The 23007-nt window shown below is 39.8% G+C and overlaps 1 protein-coding gene across 11 annotated transcripts in view; it reads right to left on the bottom strand.

Moving 5' to 3' along the window:
* The window catches only part of ATE1 (arginyltransferase 1), a 156687-nt gene extending 136720 nt beyond the window's left edge, over nucleotides 1–19967 (bottom strand). For 2 of the 11 annotated variants that reach the window (XM_067709199.1, XM_067709198.1), the window contains exons 1-7: nucleotides 18772–18954; nucleotides 16473–16536; nucleotides 14369–14431; nucleotides 10097–10200; nucleotides 8104–8358; nucleotides 2843–3072; nucleotides 830–958 (exon numbers count right to left, since the gene is read on the bottom strand). In XM_067709199.1, coding sequence (XP_067565300.1) covers nucleotides 830–958; nucleotides 2843–3072; nucleotides 8104–8358; nucleotides 10097–10200; nucleotides 14369–14431; nucleotides 16473–16536; nucleotides 18772–18877 — 951 coding nt within the window. In that variant the 5' untranslated portion in view covers nucleotides 18878–18954. Of the gene's footprint in view, nucleotides 1–829; nucleotides 959–2842; nucleotides 3073–8103; nucleotides 8359–10096; nucleotides 10201–14368; nucleotides 14432–16472; nucleotides 16537–18771; nucleotides 18955–19253 lie in introns of those variants that run through there. The other 9 variants (XM_067709191.1, XM_067709192.1, XM_067709195.1 and 6 more) reach the window with 7 other exon arrangements.
* Between the last annotated feature and the right edge of the window lie 3040 nt (nucleotides 19968–23007).

The following is a 23007-nucleotide window of genomic DNA, read 5'->3' as shown; positions in this document are numbered from 1 at the left end:
CCGCAAATCCACTTCCAAAGCTCAGCGCTGAAATTTCTATAAAACGAATAAACCTAGGGACAGGTTGACTAGCACGGAGCGTGAAGCACGAACTGTGCACCAATATTCATGAAAAATTTAAACTCACAAGGGCCGGGACAATTTCTTTTTGTTTTTTTTTTCTCTATCTACCTGTTGTGGTTCTCTGCATACAGCAGAGTCAATATTGCTCCTCATATTAATTGCCACTACCTGTGTCACCTCTACTTATATTAAGGGTTTTAAACTTTTTCCCCTTCCAGATTTTTCTTGGGTAATTTGATTTGTAAAATTATAAGTATATGAGGACTTCAATTAAAACATTCTACTATCTTACTTTTCTAGTCCCACTCAGTTGTGTATGGGCAGTACATCAACGAAGAGTAATTTATTTGTTATGAACTTTTTCTACACGACTTTTAAATGGAGATAAAGCATATTAACTGTGTTGTACAAAGTATGCCTACCATATAGTGGGTTTTTTTTTTTACTTTTTTCTCATAAATATTTTAACTTAGAGATCGCCTTTTCACTAACTCTTAAATAAATGCATCTAAACACAGTGACTTTAAATAGAGATACTTCATTTTACTTTCCATTCTGAAATTATACATGAAAGGCTCTTAACATGGCATCAGGTAAAATCTGCACTTTCAGAATGTCCAGTGTTCCATGGTCCTATCGCTTTGCAGATACACTGCAAATTGAATATAAATTAAATGTACCACAAATAAACCAAGAATTCACACAGTGATATCAAATAGAGGGGAAAGTTGCGTTTGCACAGAAAAATTACACTTGGCCTGCTGACCTGGCTCACAGTTGGTTTATCAGGTGGGTCCTTGTGAACAACCATCTGGTAGCGTTTATAGACCTGGTAAGACTCCTGAAATGTGGCTTTGAACTGAGAACTTGGTGGAGATGATCTCACCACCCTCACCTTCAGAAGGAGTTAAAAAACAATGTTCATTAATTCATTTATTTATTCCATGGAATATGCATTAAGTTATTCCCACCCAAAAAAGCCCCAAAGTTCCAATATAAATATTAAAGCATGAACATATAACGGTAATATTTTAACATTAAAAATCAACCAGTTAGTGAATAAAGAAAAGAAGTTATTTCTCCAAATTATAGACTCATTAAGAAGGCAGAGGATCCTGTCCAAATTCTAAGACTAAGCTCTTAGACTGACTGAATTATGTAAGACTGCCTCTATTGTAAAACAGTAGAATACTTCTGGCACTCAAGACACAGACACAAATAAATACTCTTTAATATTAGCTGTACACAACTGACCTTCAGTAAAACAATCCAAAAGATTGAAAACGTGAATATATTTTTTGGACACTCTTTCATGCATCATTAACTCTAAACTTACAACTTTCTTCTATAAGTGTAAAAGACAACCCTCAAAAAGTGTTCCTATTTCATGGCATAGTTTAACATGAAGACTCTAAGGTCAGATTCCCTTTACTCAAATCTTAAAGGCACCATTTTAGTCAAGTAAATAAATTAACTTCTCTGCGCCTTAGTTTCCTCATATCTAAAATGAGGATGCATTAAAAGCAGTAATTGTACATAGTAATGGCTAACATTTATTTTAACGTTATTTACTAACCAGTTAAAATATGTTAGCAAAATAGAAGAGTGAAACACGAAATCAAATGTAATACAATAGAAAGGCGTAATTGGAAACTTCTTGTTTCCAACTGGAAACTTCTTGTGCCATGAGAAGTAGTTGCTGTCATGAAAGAGTGACACCCAGGGGATAACAAAAATCTATCCATCCTGGATATCCTTACATTAAAAAAGTAAAAGGTGCCTACTGAAGAACTGTTATATTAGGTGTGCCTGGTGCCCTGAATACATTACTATTTGATCAAAAGATAAAGACCTCTTGATAAACTATTTTAAGTATTCAATAGTGTGTTCCATTCTCCTTACAATTTGGGAAGGAGAAAGTCAATACCAAAACAGAGTAGCCAAAGAATTATAATAGTCAAAGTTGTTAACACTTATATCTGATAATATATATTGTCCTAAGATTTAAACTGCACCAAAGTAAATGTTTAATATCAGGTTTTTCAGTGATAAGTGATGCTCTTAGATTATATTAAGCTGTAAATTCAAAGGCTGACCAGTTATTAATCAGGTAAGAGAATATAATAAACTCATTATGGCTAATGTTTTAGAAAAAAATTTTATAAATATACCAAACTAATACTGAAAAATCTAGACTTCACCTGGAATATAAATCAATTTGGGAAAATAAGAGGAATACTCTTAAGACTAGGCATACTCACACTATGCCTAAATTGGTTTGGGGGGAATTAATGAGATGATTATAGTAGTACATTTAGGACTGTTTAGTTAATTCCTAACTGCTGGCTTGCATATGTAATACCATTTGCTGCCTTGATCAAGATCATAAAATGAGAATGGATGAAACAGTGATTTGCCTACTGTGATCTATTCTCTTTCACTACCTAAACCAAAGCTGCCAAAAATGAAATTTTAAAACAGTATCTTTTATTTTTCACTCTACTAAATTTCAATCAAGAGATACAAAAAGCCAGAGTACCTCAAATAACAACACACTAAAACTAGAATTTTCACTTTAGTAGCCAATTGCCTTTTTAAATCCTAAAGAAAAACAAAAAGGTTTTTCTAAAGTACCAATTAACTTAGTAAATATAAATGCTACTCCATCCCAATTCACTTTAATTTCCCATTATATAAACAGCAAAACATCAACTGTATGATCTCAAGTGAAAAAAAACAAAGTAGCTAACAAACAAACAAACAACACCTTCCAAAGTACCTCAAACTTGTGTGATGCACTCTCTGGTAAAGATTCAAAAATTAAATCTTCAAGTGACTTGGGCTGGTTGGATTTAGCCTTTGGTGGGAACAAAGACGGTGGCTGACACCGAACCTGGAAACCCTCCAGTTCTCCACCTGGGTTCTGCTGCATGAGTTTTAACCTTTTCCTTTCTTTCCGGATTTCCTTTGCTTTTCGACATGGAGGCTTACTCAAATCTGCCCCTTTGCCTAAAAAAGAATTTCAAAATATTAGACCAATCACTTTTGGCTCTAGAAATATTTTTTAAAGGTCTCAAAGGTTCCACGAAATCAGTACAAACAGTTCCAACTGTTAGGTTAGCTTCGGGTGGACGTTTCAGAGGCTCATGGTGTAGACCCCTAAGTTGATCTTTAAATTCTACCTTCGAAGAAGAACTGCCAGAGAAAGTAAATAGTAACAGAAACTTTTCAGGCAGCTCGTATTGTTGAAACATTTTCTTTTACATATTCATCCACTTCTCTGCCTTTGTAAAAGGAACATAATCAAATACCTTCTGCTTCACGACACTGCTGTCTCCAGCCCATTTCTGAGGGACATTTCTCTGAAACCTAAGCATTTATCACTGGTGACAGAGATAAATGCTTAGGAACCAGGTGTAAATGAGGACTGATCCCAGAACATACTCCGGCAGGTTTTTTTTTAATGAAAAAATATCCTTGCTTAGTTCAAGATATTTGTGTCCTTCTCTATCTAACGGGGGGGGGGGGGGGTCTCATTAGTTTTGCTCCAATTTGAGTTTTGTTTTAATTAAAAGAGCAAATATCAAACTGATAGACCTTTAAAATATAACAATTTTTACTATTATAAACCACAAATTTTAGTGAGTACCCTTCAATCTAGGAAGTTGTTTTCAAGGAATCTATCCCAAGAAAATCATAAGAGATAGAGGCAAATAATGAACACAAATGAAAACCTCAAAGTAATCTAAATGCTCAATTATAGAATTACACGATTTTTAAAATAAGCAACAGAATATCAAACAGCTATTTTAAATGCTGTAGAAATTTTAGGGGATTTGTCATTATTCAATGTTAAAACGTGGGCTTCCCTGGTGGCACAGTGGTTAAGAATCCACCTGCCAATGCAAGGGACACGGGTTCCAGCCCTGGCCTGGGAAGGTCCCACATGCCGCGGAGCAACTAAGTCCGTGCGCCACAACTACTGAGCCTGAGCTCTAGAGCCCACAAGCCACAACTACTGAAGCCCACGTGCCTAGAGCCCGTGCTCCGCAACAAGAGAAGCCACTGCAATGAGAAGCCCGCGCACCAGAACGAAGAGTAGCCCCCGCTCACCGCAACTAGAGAAAGCCACGCACAGCAAGAGAGAACCAAAGCAGCCAAAAGTAAACAAATAAAATAAATTTATTAAAAAGAAAACATTATGTATAAATATATATAATTAAAATATTTAGGAAAAAACCTGGAAAGAAATATATCACCATGTTAACAGTCATTTTACTTGGGTTTAGAAATTTAAAAAAAGGACTTTCCTGCTCCTTTTTTTTTGTAGTGTTCTCTTTTCTCCAATTTTTCTAACACTAAACATAACTTTGTAATTTTTTTAAAAGCCACTAATTAAATAAAGAAAAACGCTTTTTTAAAAATTTAGGATCCTGAAACAGTATTCACAAATCACAAATTTACAGAGAAGAAAATTAAGACATAGAGTGTTAAGGGACTTGTCAGAGACCAAGACCTGGTCAAAAGAAACTAATTTGATGAGAAAACAGTGATAGTGAGACCATATAATACAACTTCACTACATGTTTTCCAACTAAAAACAAAATTTACCTATTAAAAAAAAACTCTGAACGAGTCTAATAAACCAATAACAAAAAACTAATTCCATAATTAGCCATCACTCTGTTGCCTTAGAGAATTAATTTTCTTTGGCCAGGGAATGCGTCTTTTCTCAAATTTGTCCTGAGAGGCACAACAGCCTGTTGGTCAAGAGCACACACGCTGACATGGGCTACCTGAGGTGAGCTCTGTCACACCTGGCTAGATGACCTTGGGCAAGTTTCTTCGTCTGTACAAGAAAGACAATAACCAGTCCTAACGGTGGAGTTCCTAAAGATTAAATGTGTTAATGCATGTGCAGCTCATAAAACTATATCCACTGTTCAATTAAGGGTCATCTATTTTTTGGTACAGATGAACCTATTTGCAGGGCAAGAATAGAGGCATAGACGTAGCGAACAGACATGTGGACACAGCAGGGGGAAGAGGAGGGTGGGACAAATTGGGAGATTAGGATTAACATATATACACTACCATGCGTAAAATAGATAGCGGGAACGTGCTATAAAGCACAGGAAGCTCAGCTCGGTGCTCTGTGACGACCTAGATGGGTGGGATGGGGGGTGGAGTGGGAGGGAGGTCCGAGAGGGAAGGGGGTGTAGGTATACATATAGCTGATTCACTTCATCGCACAGCAAAAACACAACATTGTAAAGCAATTACACTCCAATTAAAAAAAAGGGTCATCTATTTTTATTAGCTATCATGTGTGTCAGCAATACCTAAAACAATGTTTCATTTCACCTAGCAACATCCCGTAAATAGTAATCAGGAAAAATACCTGCATTTCCTAACAGCTACTCAAAATTACATTCCTACCAAAGTTTTAAAATTATGAACAAATTATAAAACTATCTAGAGTGAACTGAGAAACAACTTTTCAGTATTTTAATGAAAGACCACCTATGTCATCTTTACACTAATTAATTCACTGGACTAAGCAATCCTTACCGTGATTGTTTCACACTATATTTACGTACTGTCACACTGCAAACTGCAATGGGCAGCAAATTAGGATTTCCGTTTATTTAGGGGATACAGATTTCCCCAAATCAATAAATTCCTTCAGCAGAAAGAAAACAGATCATCAGTATAAAATCAGTACACCTGGGACTTCCCTGGTGGCGCAGTGGTTAAGAATCCGCCTGCCAATGCAAGGGACACGGGTTCGATCCCTGGTCCGGGAAGATCCCACATGCCGCGGAGCAACTAAGCCGATGCGCCACAACTACTGAGCCTGCGCTCTAGAGCCCGCAAGTCACAACTACTGAAGCCTGCGCGCCTAGAGCCCATGCTCCGCAACAAGAGAAACCACTGCAAAGAGATGCCCGCGCACCGCAACGAAGAGTAGCCCCGCTCTCCGCAACTAGAGAAAGCCCGCACAGCAATAAAGACCCAACGCAGCCAAAAATAAAAGTTAAAAAAAAGGAAGACTGAAAAAAAAATTAGAAATTTAAATAAGGAATTTTACTTAGGTGCAATAACGGTATTGTGAATGTTTTTTAAAGTACTTAGTTTTTAGAGATGCATTCTGAAATACAGCATGATATAATGTCTGGAATTTGCTTCAATACAGTACTGGAAGAGTAAGAATGGCCAATCATTTCAAAAACAAACAAACAAACAAACAAGCTCATAGAAAAAGAGATCAGATTTGTGGTCAAGGGGGAGACTGGATGAAGGCAAGTCAACAGGTATAAATTTCCAGCTGTAAGATAATATCACTACTTGAGATGTAATGTACAACATGATAAATATAATGAACACGGCCGTATGTTATAGATGAAAGCTGTTCAGAGAGTAAATCCTGAGTTCTCTTCACAACAAAAAAATTTTTTTTCTATTTCTTTAATTTTGTACCCATCTGAGACGATGGATATTCACTAAACTTATTGTGAGAATCACTTCACGATGTAAGTCAGATCATTATGCTGTACACCTTAAACTTATACAGTGCCGTATGTCAATTGTAACTCAATAAAACTAGAAGAAAAAAAAAGAGTGGACATCATGAGTCAATAATTGTTTCAAATGAGGGAAGGGTACCTGGAAATTCATTACAATATTCAGTCTACATTTGTCTCTGAAATTCTCCAAAATGAAGGTTTTTCAAATTTTATAAACTATAAGTAATTTCTATAATAACAACTAAAAATGGTAAACAAACTGACCGACCCTAATGCCCAAGAGAGTAAGAGCTGAAAGAAACGATCTAAACCATTCAAAATATTTTATTGGACTATTCTTATCAATTAGGATGAAATCTCGGACAAACAATTTAAATGCCATGAGATTTTTAGATTAAAAAAAAAGGGCAGGCTTCCCTGGTGGCGCAGTGGTTGAGAGTCCGCCTGCCGATGCAGGGGACATGGGTTCATGCCCCGGTCTGGGAAGATCCCACATGCCGCGGAGCGGCTGGGCCCGTGTGCCATGGCCGCTGAGCCTGTGTGTCTGGAGCCTGTGCTCTGCAACAGGAGAGGCCACAACAGTGAGAGGCCCGCGTACCACCAAAAAAAGAAAAAAAACTATTCAGTAAAAACGCAAAGTTGTCTGTGCTTTAACACATGTAACTTTTAAACAAAAACCTAAAATAATATTAAAAAGTCTCTCCCTTGGATTTTGTATAAATAAATATAAGAACCAACTCAAGAACTGAAGAATAACTATGCAAATTTACATTTAATGAAATAATTTTGAAAGAGTCATACATATGTGCACACATATATATAATAAATCCATTTAACGCTGGATAAATTCTTTTATAAGTGATAATACAGAAAGAAGTCTCACTTTATTAAAGGTGAGATTAAATAGCAACATGTGGAAATTTTTTTTTTTCTTTTTTGGCTGAGCAGCTTGCAGAATCTCAGTTCCCCAACCAGGGACTGAACCTGGGCCACGGCCATGAAAGCCTGGAATCCTAACCACTAGGCCCACCAAGGAACTCCCTGGAAATTTTTCTTTTTAATCTGGAAGTTTTCAAACTAAAATTAATTTTGATTGCATAAAGAAATCTAATGATAAAGTGAAGAATTTCACAATGTCTATATGTCAGACATAATATCTAAAACTTACTTTGTCTCATTTAACACTAAAAGTAAAAATGTTTAGCACCATACCCTCTCACTGACAAAAATTTTATTCTCAAACCTCTAAGCCCTTAAGGTAGTAAAAATAAATGGAACTCTTTTAGAATGTCTGTGTTAGGGGATAATAAGGCTATGATTTCAGGTTTTTTAAACAATTTGTTCACCTAAGTCCAGGTAATAATAAGGTATACAAAACAGGGATCTATTTCACAGATTTCATGAGTAATTCACTTTTTTAGCTCATGAGAGCACCCAGGGATTACAATGTCTCAAGCACAAAGAAAATTATTTAATATGACTTTAATATGGCCTGATAACAAACTTTCAATACCTGGCTGAGGAGCTGTATGCACTTTTACTGAATGTGATGGTTCACCAGAGTCCAACTTCTCTTCCATATCTTGTGACTGGATTAACTCATTAGATTCTTCCCTCTCTGAGCTCTTTCCTTTCTTCTTCTCTTCACTCTTTACGCTCTCTTTGAGGTCATCACCGAGCATTTTAAGGTCACACTGTATATCCAATTTATTTATTAATGCAAAGTCACTGGCAACGGCATCCTCCATGGTGGGCTCCATGGGCTCATCTATAAATCAAAACAGATCAAAGTCCATCAGCCAGGCCATTTGACACAATTAAAATATACACAGGAAAAAAAAGCCCCCTTTTATCCAATGTGGCAGAGACGACTGCGTGTCCACCAGATCCATTCTCCCATCTTCCAAGGTCAGGGCTGCGGTTAAGACTGTGGCACCCTGGCAAGGGAGCGTGTCAGTCCCTTCACAAGGTGTAATCAAGCTCTCGCCAATGGAACAGAACCAAACTGACATGTTCAATTTTGCCTCACTTGTTTTAAAGGAAGTTTGTAACCCTGAAATTCCGCCCTTTCCCCTCCCCACTGGCTCGATTAGTAAAAACCAGAGCAACCTTGAAAATCACATGTTGAAGAGAATCCCAGAATGGCAGGGGTGGGGGATGGGGAGGGGGGAGCAGGGCTGCAGGCCGACCTGGAACACCCACACTGGACTGTTATGTGAGGAAAGAAACAGACTTCTATCATTTTGTAGTCACCGCATTTTGGTGTCTCTTTGTTACAGCTGTTTAGTCTCTTACCCTAATGAGTACATCACTCCTATGAATTGAGTGCAGACATAAATAATTCAGAAGCCTACAACAAGTCAAATAAAAAACCAAATGTAAAAGCTACATAAAAAAACAGGCAATCCTCAATGTACTAATGGAAAGCATCCTCAAAACTTATCTAAGTATTAATTTTTGAAACTCAGAACATGATTCCTGGCTGCTGAAAAAAACTGCATAATGACTAACCACGAAAATCTGTTTAACCTTTAAGGTTATATACTGACAACACTAAACAGAGTTACACCACAATTCTGATGTTTCCAGTATGACCCGGAGCCTTCTGGCCTCTCTGCTGCCAAGTCTGCTCCAAGCTGTCCTGAGTTCTCTGTTAAGCACAGTGCACGAGGGCAAAGAACAAATCTGCTTTGCTGGCCACTGTATCTCCAGTGCTTAAAAGAGGGACTAGAACATCGCAGGCATTCAAAACATACTTGGGGAATGAAGTAACAAGCTAAGACAGGGGTGGGAGGCTCCCAGAGTTAGGCATTTCCTATGGCAGAAGTGAGAAAGAGCTCTAAGAATGGGTGGCATTCCCAATTCTTATGGTCATGTATTAGGTAGTGCCTATAGGAAAACATTAAAAAAAAAAAAAAGGCAGCAAAAACACTGAAAAAGCAAAGTATCTGTAACCCAAGTTAATTAAATGTTACTAATGATCTTTTAGGAAATCCACTCACAATTCAGAATTCATCTGAAAATAAGAGACAACTTCAGGCAATATAATTTACTAAAAACCTTACTCAAACATGGAAACTCTGAGCTTCACTCAGCATTGTGATTACGCAATCTTGTGTGAGTTGCAGATAAGCATCTATTTCTCCAGAGACAGTATCACTTTCTACTTATTTCATAAGGGTATTATTAGGATCAAATAAAATTAAGAATTCTCAAAGAATTGTGAAAACTAAAATTTCAATAAACTCCAGGAAATCACATCTTTAAAATGGTCCTTTCTTCTTCCCAAGCTAGACTTTCCCTGGCATATATTCCCCATATCCTTGATTTGGGGGCCAGCGGTAACAGTAACAGCAGTGCTAAGAGCAGTCATCATCATCAGAGTAACAGTAGTACCTGACTGTATTGGACCTCCTTCCCCTATCTAAGAAATGACTGAGTGTGAGAACCTTGGAAAGAAACATCTATTTGAGGTAAACAGTTTTCAGACCCCCATCTCATCTTACCCTCACAATTTCCTTTTGAAATTTCCCCTTTAGCCAGAAATTTCAACATTTTTTTCAAAACCTTCTTGTGAGATTTTGATGGCTGAAACTGTAAAGGTCGGCACCTAGGAAAGCAAAATAAATATTTAAAAAGTGAACTCAAACTGTGAAGAAATAAAATCAGTGCTGAATAATAGGACAGGGTTTAATGTAGCCTCTAATCCCACCCCAAATCTCACAAAAGTACAGTTAAAGGATTATAAAAAAAAAGAAAAAGACATAAACCACTAGGAAAAAAAAATAATGGGAGAAATGTTGGAAGCTAGAAAGCAGATGTACAAGTGATAACTGACTTAGCAGACCAAAGAAAAGTCGAATCCTAAGCCAAAAGTGGGAAAAGCCAAAAAAATATCCAATTTTCTCTACATTACCCCTAAAAGTCTCAGGGATTGGCCATACCTGACACCCTGGGAGATGAGAGTGAAAAAAGGAAGACCCCTTGAAAGTCTGTTTTGGAAGCGATTTATATATCTGATACTCTCCCCCACTCTGCACATATGACTCTCTACACAACCCAGCAGAAAACTGCAAACTTTTCAGAAAAGGGAAAAATAAGGCCTCTTACTTGAGGGATACAGGCACAGCTGAAAGGAATGGAAGTGTACTGCAAACAGTAAGCGTAAAAGGAAGTATACATGCTGAATGTTGAGACCTCCAAGACCCACTTCTCCAACCCAGCCCCAGAACATCAGTAGATGATACTTCCTTTCCAGAATGTGATCAGAACTAAAAATACTGACCTCAGAGATTCTCCCAAAGAACAGGCTAGCCAGATCACCCTACTTAAAGCCCACAGTAAACGAGACCCACCAGGGTACATAAAATTTCCAGTGGAACACTGGAAGGTTGGAATCACCAGACACTTGAGGAGGGCCTCTAAAACAAAGATAGGTGCCAAAAACCTGGAGAAAGTAACTTGGAGGATAGAGACATACAGTATACAGGAAGAAGGGAATCTCAAAAAATTTAAGAGTCCAAGAACAAAAATCCCTCTTAGAAGTAAAAATATAATAGTAAGATATAATAAGAAGAAATTAAAAGTTAAATAGAAGACAGAAGACTTGGAAAATAAAGGTGAGGAAATCTCCCAAAAGACATGGAAAACCGAAGAGAAAAAAAAATTAGAGTACCAGTCTAAAAGTTCCAATGTCTGAATAAAGACATTAGAGAAGAGAAAGAAGTTAATGGAAAGGAGAGGATCAATAAAATACAAGAAAATTTCCCTGAACTGGAGGACATGATGGGAGGAGCCCCTAGATAAGAAGGGTCCCTCAAGTCCATATGCAATGAATGAAAACAGACTCACAGCCAAACATACTATGAAACATCAGAACTTTGAAGACAAAAAAACTTCCCAAGAGAAAGAACATGTTTTGGACAAAGGAACAAGAGTCAGAATGTCACTGGACTGCTCAACCGCAGTAAGACAACAATGGAGCAAAGCTTTCAAAATTCTAAAGGAAAATTATTTTCAATCTATACTTCTGTTCCTAGCTAAACTATAAGTTAGGTTTGAGTAGTCAATGAAAACATTTTCAGACAAAGTCTCAAAAAACTTACCTCTTACGCACTTTTTCTCAAGAAGCTATTAGAAGACGTGCTTCACTAAAATGAAGGAATAATACATACAAGAAAGAGGGTAGAAGAGATAAGATCCAAATCAAGACCCAAAGAGAATCCTCAAGATGACAGTAAAAAAGGGATCCTAGGAAGACAGTGATGCATCAGGCACAGAGGCAACCTGTCCAGATCACAGCAGGTCAGAAGATTCCACAAGAGGTTTTCATCAAGAAGATAAAAATGATAGCGTACCTGAAGCATCTAAACATACCAAGAGGAAATTTACACCTCTCAGGGAGCATTTTTAGATAAACTGGTAATAGGAACCTAGAAGACTACGCAAACAAAAATGACAATAATCAACACCAGGAAAGTAAAAACTTGTGCAGGGAAAGAGAAAGAAAGTAATCATGGACTACTACACGGCTGAGCTGCGAAGCTTACTTACACAGCCACAATGAGGTGACTACATCTATCCAAAACGATAATATTTCTAAAGTTTGGGACGAGGACAAACAGGAGCTTGAATGTGACAGGGGAAGAGGGCTGAAATAAAGTTAAATCCTTATCTTTCAAAGAGAGAAGCCCAGAGATAATGAAGAAAACCAATTTTTTAAAAATCAAGTATTATAATTATATAAGCATGTCACTTAAAGATAGAGATGAAAACCCAGAAGAATCAGTTAAATGATCTGAAAGTGACTGAACTGGGAAAACAGAACATGAGACAGGCGGGAGGGTTTCAGAGGACTGCTTTTTGCAGAATAAGCTTTACAGAACTGTTTGATTCTTTAAATTGTTAGCATATACAACATTGATAAAAATTTTTTTAAAAAATCCATAGACAGGGAAGTTCATCCTCATTTTTACTCACATACTGGACAGGTCCTAGCAGCTGCCTACCAAGAAGCTAAGTTGTAGGCTAGACCACCTTGCCCTTACATAAGGCCTCACTGTAACTACTGCAGTAAACAAAGTAAAATAACCAAAAGAATATGCAAAATGACTCCAAGAGATCAACATATAAAATAAAGTTGTATAAAGAATAACGATCAGGGACTTCCCTGGTGGTCCAGCGGTTAAGACTCTGTGCTCCCAATGCAGGGAGCCTGGGTTCGATCTCTGGTCAGGAAACTAGATCCCATATGCCGCAACTAAAGATCCCGCCAGTACTCAGCAACTAAGACCCAGCACAGCCAAATAAATAAATAAATATGTAAAAAAAATAAAATAAAATAAAGCTTCCACTCTTGTGTATATTGTTTAAAAAAAAAGCATAACAATTCAGAAAATGTTTGATTCCATGTAAAATTATTAAATAAGTCACATTTTATAATTACTTTCTCTTGCAATGTTAACTGAATCCCTTTTCATAAAGGCAACATACCTGGAATGGTGCTCTGTATGAGACAGGCACCCAGTAAATTATAAATGCTTTTATCTTTTTCTTTAACCCACTGAAATTGGCCTTTTCTGAATAGAGATTCTCAGGGTTCAGGCCAATCAATTTCAGACTTATTTCAACAAAATCCCAGCCATAATCCAGTAATAAATTGTTACCAGAAGGAAAATGACTTCTGTTTTTGAAGATGTTACCACTTCATAAACACTAAGCTGAAAAAGCTACTCTGTCGTTTTATACTAAATGAGATGCTGTCAGCAAACCAGACATCCATCTTTTCTCCTTATTGTACCAGTCCTTTGACCAATTATGTAAGAGAAAGGATTCTTAACCAGGAAGCAGTGAATTGTTCAAAGTCAGTGATCACCCTAAAACTAATATGTTAGATGTTACATTATTTTTGTCTATACAGCTCCCTGTCTTGTTTTGTTTTGCTGCAGAGAGGATCTGCAACCATCAAATTCTCAAAACAGTCTACAACCCCAAAACAAGTTAAGAGTAATTAAGGGAAAAAAAAAAAAAAAGAGTAATTAAGGGAGACAGCTGTGGGGACATGCCAAGCATGATGGACACAACTGTGTTTGTGTTTTTATCTAGAGTATACATACACATTGAAACTGCAGACATATGCCTCACAATGTTAACGTACCTTCCCTATTTTCTACCAGAAGAAGGGGAAGAGGGAGGGGAAGAGGAGGACCTTCATAATCAGAGAAGGGAAAAATCCTCCCATGTTAGGGCAGAGTAAGGGGGGCACAGGGGAAACACAAAATATTAAGAAAAATCAAGCAAACACTCTGTAGGAAAACAGACTTTTAGTTCGAGTTTTCCAGTGAAGAAAACTAGACTCTGAATAGACGCAGATAAGTATCAGCCCTCCTCCCACTTATATAGGATCCTGTGGCATTGCCTGAATGAAACAACTGTTGTCAACACACCAGAGAACTGCAAAGCCATAAGCTAAACTGATAAAAATTTGATATCTAAAATTAATTTAAGTATTTGCCAATATTCTCCCAATATTTCACATATTATTGACTAGATTGCTAAATAGTGTATTTTTTATACCATATTTATATCTAAACCAAACAGTATTATTAAAAGCTATTGATAGGCACATGAATATAGTATGAGTATGTAGAAAAAAATCTGTTTGCTTTTCTTTATGAAGAATGTTTACCTAGACAGAAACAGACACTTCAAAAAGCAAGTCTACTAAAAAATTATACACAATCTTCATATTAATAGAATATATTAATCAAAATTCTTACCTTATTGTGTACTGAGGACAACATGTTTGATTCATGACAGGTTTGTACACATATTTCCCACTTCTAAAATTATAAAATAGTTTTGTTAAGTTTGTACACATTTCTCTTATGTAGTAAAGCCGATTAGTACAGGAGTACAAAATTAATTACGATAAAAAGCTAATCAACAGTGTAAAAACATTTAGGTTTAGTTACTTTTCATAAGCTAAATGATCTTGCAACGTGGGTATACCAAGGACCAGAGTCCAGGTTTTTCTTTTCTGAACGTTTACATATGTATTCCACGGTTAATCACCTCAATTACCCTCTCACCTGCATCTGCAGTCCCTTCCATGCCTCGATCTACCACCCACCCTCAATAGCAAAAGGGCAGTCAGAGAAAACTGTCCAGGATGCTGTGGGACTGATGTGTGCTGTTGCCTATGACATCCACACTTGGGGGTTCCATGGACACCAGCACGAGGAACCCCCAAACCAATCTAATCCTTTCCATGCCTTCTGGATCTCAGTTAATGCAGAGTCATACATTTACGAGCTGAATTTTGTCCAGATTTAAATGTGCCCTAATCCAATCTGACTGGTATCCTTATCAGAAAAGGAAATTGTACACAAAAAGGAACAATAAACAAAACACTAGGGATGCACACACAAAGAGAAAGGACCCTGTGAGGACACAAGAAGGCAGCCAGGTGCAAACCAAGGAGAGAGGCCTCAGGAAAAACCAAAGCTGCAGAGAGCTGGATTTCGGACTTCCGACCTCCAGAACTGTGAGGAAATAAATTTCTCTTGCTCAAGCTGCCCAATCTGTGGTATTTTGTCAAGGCAGCCCTAGCAAACACACAGGAATTCAGTTCCCGAGCCGAAAACCTGCGAGTCCTCCTAGACTCTTCCCTCTAATGCACCTCCATATCCTGCCAGCAAGCGATCTACTTCCAAAATGCCTCAAAAATGTGTCTTATGATCCATCCGATCCATCTCCTGATACACAGTCACTGCTACTGACCATGACAGCGGTCCTCACCACCTCACACACGGACACCGCAATAATCTCTGGAACTAATGGTCCTGCCTTCAGAATCACCCGCTCAGACACCTCTCTGCTATCTGAATGATCACTTCCAAATCACAAATTCCACCCCTTTTCTCTCTGACATAAAAGCCTTCAATAGCTCCCCTGTACCGTTAAAAAAAAACCACAAAATCTCCTTACCATGGCACACGAAGTCTTTCAACATCTGGCCTATATCTGTCTTCATTTTGGGCCCCATTATTACGTTTAAGGAAAGCTGTGAAGTTTCATTTACTGTGCTCAATCCCATGACTTCTGGGGAGTATTGGCACAGGGCACCTAACACTGCTCATACTTACGTAAGGAACCTTACCTAATAGCTATTCTAGAATCATCTACATAAAAACAGCTGCCCAAAAACCTCAGCTATCAAAGGCAACGTGTGGACTTAAGGGAATCCTGATTCAAATAAACCAACTATAAAAAAGAATTTTTTGAGACGAGCAGAAAATCTAATCAAAACTAGGTAACTGGTGACGTCAAATAATTATTATTAAATTTGGAAAGTATGGTAATGATATTGTGGAGATGGTAAGAAAGCAAATCCTTCTTAGAAACACATACTTAATACAGGTATAATGACATGATATCTGCAATTTGGTTTAGATAATCTTGTGGGACGAGGGGAAGGGGGGAGTATCTTATTCTGCTTGAGCTGCTATAACAAAATACCATAGAGGGGACTTCCCTGGTGGCACAGTGGTTAAGAATCCACCTGCCAAGGAAGGGGACACGGGTTCGAGCCCCGGTCTGGGAAGATCCCACATGCCGCGGAGCAACTAAGCCCGTGCGCCACAACTACTGAAGCCCGCACACCTAGAGCCCATGCTCCGCGACAAGAGAAGCCACGGCAAGAAGAAGTCCGCGCACTGCAACGAAGACTAGACCCCGCTCACCCCAACTAGAGAAAGCCTGCGTGCAGCAATGAAGACCCAACACAGCCATGAATGAATGAATGAACAAACGAATGAATAAATAAATAAACAATTTTTTTTTTTTTTAAAAAAGAACTATCTTTGTATTAAGGACCTTTACCTTCGCCATCCTCGGTCTATGAGATCCTGATAATCCTGTACAGTCATGGAATGTGCCCACATGCCTGAAAAATAAGTGCCATGTTAATTACAGCAGGTGGAATTTTACTTTTTTAAATCCAAAGCATTATCTTTAAAATATGAAAACTGAAGCAAAAAAAAAAAAATCCAGCTCATATTGGAGAAATGAAAGTCTGCACGTACTTCATACTTGTTAGCTTGACACAATACACAACACAAATGAAATACATGATGTATTTATCTTAAGTTTAAAAATCAAGCACACAAAGCGATCACATGCAATTCAGGATTAGTCAACAGTCTCTATGACATCATAAATTTAGGTCCTCACTACAATCAAATTACATCACACCTTTAAGTCATAATAATATCCCCAATAATTTAATACCCTGGTCTCTTTAGAAGAATTAGAAAGCAAATGTTTTCTTGTGCATATAAATTCTCCTGATTTTTATTTGTTTACACCATAGTCTTACACACTGAACAAAAGTAAATATACAGCAATGTTCCTTTTAAGTATAAAAACTGAAAGTAATCCAAATGCCTAGGAACAGAAACTTGATTACAGGGACTGTGATGTTATCAATAAGATGAAATAATTATGCAACCATGAAAACAATGAAGACTATGAAAAAACACTGAATTAATGGTAAAGAAAAGTGAATTTTATTCTTGTAAACAGTAAACTGCACCAGCAGTATGTAAAGATAAAGATAGGCTTGAGAGAGCAGGGCGTAATGAGAAAAGCACAGGCATGTGTACAACAGAAATGTCCAGAAGCCTGGTGGAGACCCATTAACACCCAGTTACTCCATGAGGTTCAATTTCCTCATCTGTAAAATAGGAATAGTAAAACCTACCTACCCCATAGGTGGGGTGACCTATAGTAAAGATTATTATTAAAATCGAGATGACAGAAATTTACAGTTATCTAAGTAAAAAGGTTGAAAGTAGGTTTTTTCCACAGAACTTAGAGAACATCTATATTAATCGATTTTCTCTTACTAAAATTACTAGAAAAATAATTAAGGACCTAATATTAATTTTAGACATGTTTAATATAAAGTATTTGCTACATACATATTATAATCACAATACTAAGATTCTGAAAGAGAGAAGGGAAAAATCTCTAATACCCTAAGGCAACCACTGTCACCATTTGGGTTTTTCTCCGCCCAGAGCTGTAACCGTGTCACATATGTTATTTGCATCCTGCTTATGTTCTCCGTTTAACCCAAGACTCTGTTTTTTCACGTTAACTCATCTTCATCACCGTCACTAATGACTGCGTTATACTACACTCTACCCCCGCTCACCCACAAGATGCACCTAATAAACACTTTTAATTAGCGAGTAAACGGACACACCATAATCGCCCAAATCATTCCCCTACGGTAGGACATACATTTTTTTTAATACGGAAACCACCCCAATTTACATCTTCATGGACATCCCATTTTCCACAATGCTAGATTATTCTTTAAAATAAGTGTCTACTTTTGCCAAAACACGACACGGCAGGAAATAAACATGATGTTCTGTTTACAAACAAGAAATCCTCCAAAAGAAAACTGAATCATGGGGGGGAAGGATAGTGTAGGCTGGCTTTGTCGTCGTCATCGAGGTGGGTGGAGAAATGACACGGCACCCAAACACCTGGTAAAATTTTCAAGCACCTCGGTACCAACAGGGCCCCTCGCCAGCAGCGACTACGGTCACTAGTTTCTTCTATATTCTTCCAGAGACATTTTATCCACGGATGCCCGCGCACGTGTGTTTTCCACACACACCGTTTTCTACACCAATAGCACCACCCGACACTCTGTCCTGCACCCCGCGTTTTGCCCTGACCCTCGGAGACACCCTCACAGCAGCATCAGCACTTACAGGTCAGCCCCCGTAACCGACCACGCCACAGCGCTCCCCAGCAGGCGTGCCACCAGGTACTTAACCGTCTCCTACTGATGATGGACACCTATTTCCACACTTGGCTACTGCGAGACAATAATTATTTCGCACGTCCGAACACCTGTGCGAAGAATGAGCATCTAGAAGCTTCCCTGCTCAATCAAAGGTGAGGTCCGTTTTTAATTCCGAAAGCCACTGCACTCAGGGGGAGCCGCGTTCCGCACTCGCTCCACGAGACAGCAGCTGGGCAGGGGCTGGGCGCGTCCCTCCAGCCAGTCGGCCCGGGGCGCCGCGACCCCCGAGGACACCGGCCCACCGCCGAGCCCCGAAGCCGCGGCGCCCTTCCCCGCCCGCCAGCCCGGCCCGCTTACCATTGGAGCGACTGCCCGACTCGTTCTTGCAATAGCCGCAGCGGTAGAAATCCTCGCCTTCGAAATATTCCACGATGCTGGGCGAAAGCGCGGCCCAGGAAGCCATAGCCCCGACCCTCCAAACGCTACGCGGCCCAGCCCAAAGCCGCCGCCACCCCACAATGCACCGCGCCGCCCGGGCGCCCACAGCCCGGCCCTCGCCCGAGCCCCTCGGCGCTGACGCCGCCCGCGCCATCTTAACCTAGGGCAGCAGCCTTCCGCTATTTCCGCTCCTTCTCCGAGAAGGACCGCCATCTTCGGTGAGGATGAGACCAAGAGACGAAACGTGAAGAACAACGGTCTGGGAAGAAACGAGTGGGAAAGGAAAGCGGGAGTTGGGGAGCAGGGCCTGGGTGTTCCCTCGCGAGGGCCCGGACGCGGCGGGCGGTGCGGGGATTTGGACGTAAGGCGTCCGCACCAGCTCCATCGACCGGACCACTCACCGCAGGACGCCTTGCCCTCCTCGGAGTCGCAGTAGCCGCAGTAGTAGCCGACCTTGAGTCCCTTGTACTCCACCACCGAGGCCATGGCTGCCGCCAGGTCCACGCAGGCCGACCACGCCTCTCGGCGCCCCGGGGCCGACCTCTGCGGAGCGCTGGGGTCCGCGGCGGGGAGGAGTGGAGAGCGAGGCCCGGCGCGGTGCGTCGCAGCGCCGGGGGGCCCGGTCGGTATTGGGTCCGGGGGCCTCCCAGGATTAGTGGATCGTAGTCGTGCGCTCTGGTGCCGAGTTCGAGCCAACCCGTTGCGTTACTTCATCGCCAGTCCTTCCCACAACTGCGCGTTGATAGCGCTAATTTACAGATAAGGAGACTGAGGCACAGAGCTTGTGATCACCCTCTTTTTAGATCCTGCAGGTCTCAGTTCCAAAGTTACCATTTCAGGCCGTCCTAGCCAATTCTAGCTTCTTCCAAACCAGCAAGCACTCACTTAAATGTCCCGTAGGTTCGAGTACACATGCATTCTGTGGATGGCAGGGTAAGTGAATTGAACACTTCACTCTTTTAAAGGAAACAAGTGTCAGAGCCAGTTGCTGCCTTGTTCCTAGTGCCACCATATCTTACGACTTCTTCTTTTGAAATTTATTTTTTTATACAGCAGTTTCTTATTAATTATCCGTTTTATACATATTTGTGTATACATGTCCATCCCAATCTCCCAATTCATCCCACCGTCACCCCACCCCCCGCGACTTTCCTAACTTTTAAAAAGAAGCTAGAGGGCTTCCCTGGTGGCGCAGTGGTTGAGAGTCCGCCTGCCGATGCAGGGGACACGGGTTCGTGCCCCGGTCTGGGAGGATCCCACATGCCGCGGAGCGGCTGGGCTCGTGAGCCATGGCCACTGAGCCTGCGCGTCCGGAGCCTGTGCTCCGCAACGGGAGAGACCACCACAGCAGTGAGAGGCCCGCGTACCGCAAAAAAAAAAAAAAAAAAGAAGCTAGAAATCAGATTTTTTTTTCGTACAGTTTTGAAATGTTACTTTAAAAGAATTTTTTTAATTGTACATGTCAAACAACATTTATATAGGCTGAATTCAGCGCATGAGCCTCCAATTTGCAACCACTATTTTAAAGGGGATTTCTTAAAGACTTAAAGATTTCTTTCAGTGAGTACCTCCAACAAGGTAATATTCCTTATTCTTTAATTCTGTATGCACAGATAATTTAAGCCTGTCTGTCCTTATATTTTTTTCCCATCAACAATAAAGCTGATTATCTTTTTATGTTTAAAAAAGTGAAATCATGTAACTTGGAGAAGCAGGTAAACTTTTGAAGTCAGTTTCAACATTCTTGACCCTAAGGTCCACTATGCTGGATATGTGCCTATTTAAGAGGTTTGGTGGCAGAGTGACCTGTCATATCACTACGCATCAGCTGTGCCTCACACAATGGGAAAGAACCTAAGGATAGCTATGTAGCATGCTGGAGGACCTTAGATTTATCCAGCTCCTCCAATCCTTAGATTTAAAGGCCCCTTACTAGATCTCAGTACCCATGTTCTTAAGACAGACCTCATCCGTTTTGTTCATTATAACAGATTTGACTATTTCTGGTGCTTTCCTGGACAACATAGGAAACAAAGGCCAGAGAAGCCAATAATTTGCCTAAGATCACACAACTAGTAAGAGACAAATAGGCAGGGGAAAAGGTGCTAAAAATAAAATTAATTGAAGAAGAAGAAAAGAGATCAACAAATACTAGGTTTGGACATGGGTAGGGCAATAGTTCCTAGATGTGTTTATTTTGCTGAAGGTTAGGCACAAAGTTTTCATCTTCCAGGCCCAAATGAGAAAAATAGTGCAAAGTTTCATTTAGTTTCCATCTTTGGGGGCCGGGGGGAGCTGGAAGAGGGCACTATTAGAACATCCTTTTATTTATGAAATTGTCAGTAATAGATTGACAAAATGCTGGCAACACTAGCATGTTTGGTTCCATTAACATAGTTTATATAACTGAATGTGAAGTTGAGTTTGCAAAGCTTAAGAGTGAGGTTCAGTCCTAGGCACTGATGATGTGAAGGACTCTGCATGGTGATAGGCCCGTGATTCTTGAATTAAAGTGAAATGTGTTTCTCTTTCCTTCTGAAGAACGTGTTGTGAGTAGATAGTAAGCTGGGGGGTGGTGGGGAGGACAGTTAAATACAGAGAAGAGGGACACACTAGGAAAGAGCTGTGTTATGAGCAGAGGCAGGGAGGTAGATAGGAGCACCAGGGGTCTCAGGTACTGGTGGTGGTGGTAGAGTCCTAGGAGATGCTTTCCTCTGTGGGGCACTCACTGCCAAGAGACCTCAGATTAGACCCTTTCCCTCCACTGTCTAGACCTTTGCTCTCCGGTTTGGTAGCCACTAGCCACATGTGCCTACTGAGCACATAAAATGTGAATAGTATGACAGGGAAACAACTTTTATTTAAATTTACTTGAATTCTTAAATTGAGGCAGTATAGACAGCAAGCAGGATAAATGCCAAAAAGTCTGCATGTAGGCACATCATATTCAAACTGCAGAAAATCGAAGACAAACAAAAATCTTGAAAAAAAAGCCAGAGGGGGGAAAACCCTTAGCTATAGAGGAGCAAGGATCAGAGTTACGTCAGTCTTCTGGTTAGAAACCGTACAAGAAGAAAGGAAAGTGAAATATTTCAAGTATTGAAAGAAAAAAAAGACCAGCCTAGAATTCTGTATCCAGCAAAATTATCCTTCAAAAGTGAAAGAGAAGGCTTTCTCAGACAAAACAGAAATGGAGGGAATTTGTCCTCACTAGACCTGATTTGCAAGAAATGTTAAGAAATTCTCCAGAAAGACAGAAAGTAATATACGTCAGAAACTCAGACCTACTTTATAAAAAGAGCATTAGAGGAGGAATAAATGGAGGTAAAATCAAATTTTTCAGAATCTTAATTGACAGATAACAGATGGTTTAATAACAGCAACTTGTACAGGGTGCAAGTTTATGGATAAGTGAAATGAGTGAAGCAACGTTATAAGGGGTGGGAGGTAGGAAACTAGGAATATTATAAAGTACCCACGCTGCCTGTAAAGTAGTTATTTGAAAAAGAATTTGGATTAGTTGTAAATGTATACTGCAAACTCAAGGGCAACCATTTAAAGAAGCAAAAAAAGTATAATTGCTATGCTAACAGAGGAGAAAAAAATAGAATCATAAAATGCTTAATTAAAACCATAGAAGGCAGAATAAGAGTGGAAGACAAAAAAACAGAGCAAGAGCAACAAATTGAAGACAGTAACAAATATGGTAGATATCACTCCAATTATATCAGGGATCACTTTAAACATCAATGGTCTAAATATACCAATTAAAAGACAGAGACTGGGCTTCCCTGATGGCTCAGTGGTTAAGAATCCGCCTGCCAATGCAGGGGACATGGGTTTGAGCCCTGCTCCGGGAAGATCCCACATGCCGCGGAGCAACTAAGCCCGTGCGCCACAACTACTGAGCCTGCGCTCTAGAGCCCACGAGCCGCAACTACTGAGGCCTGTGCGCCTAGAGCCCATGCTCTGCAACAAGAGAAGCCACCACAATGGGAAGCCCGTGCACCGCAATGAAAGAGTAGCCCCCACTCACCGCAACTAGAGAAAGCCCGCGCGCAGCAACGAAGACCCAACACAGCCAAAAATTAATTTTTTTTAAAAAGGACTATCAGACTGGATTAAAAAATGAGACCCAACTATATGTTATCTACA

The sequence above is a fragment of the Pseudorca crassidens genome, chromosome 16 (genome assembly GCF_039906515.1).
Source record: "Pseudorca crassidens isolate mPseCra1 chromosome 16, mPseCra1.hap1, whole genome shotgun sequence".
Classification (NCBI taxonomy): Eukaryota; Metazoa; Chordata; class Mammalia; order Artiodactyla; family Delphinidae; genus Pseudorca; species Pseudorca crassidens.
The sequence above is the reverse complement of the archived record's forward strand: the minus strand, read 5'-3'. Positions and strand labels throughout refer to the sequence as shown.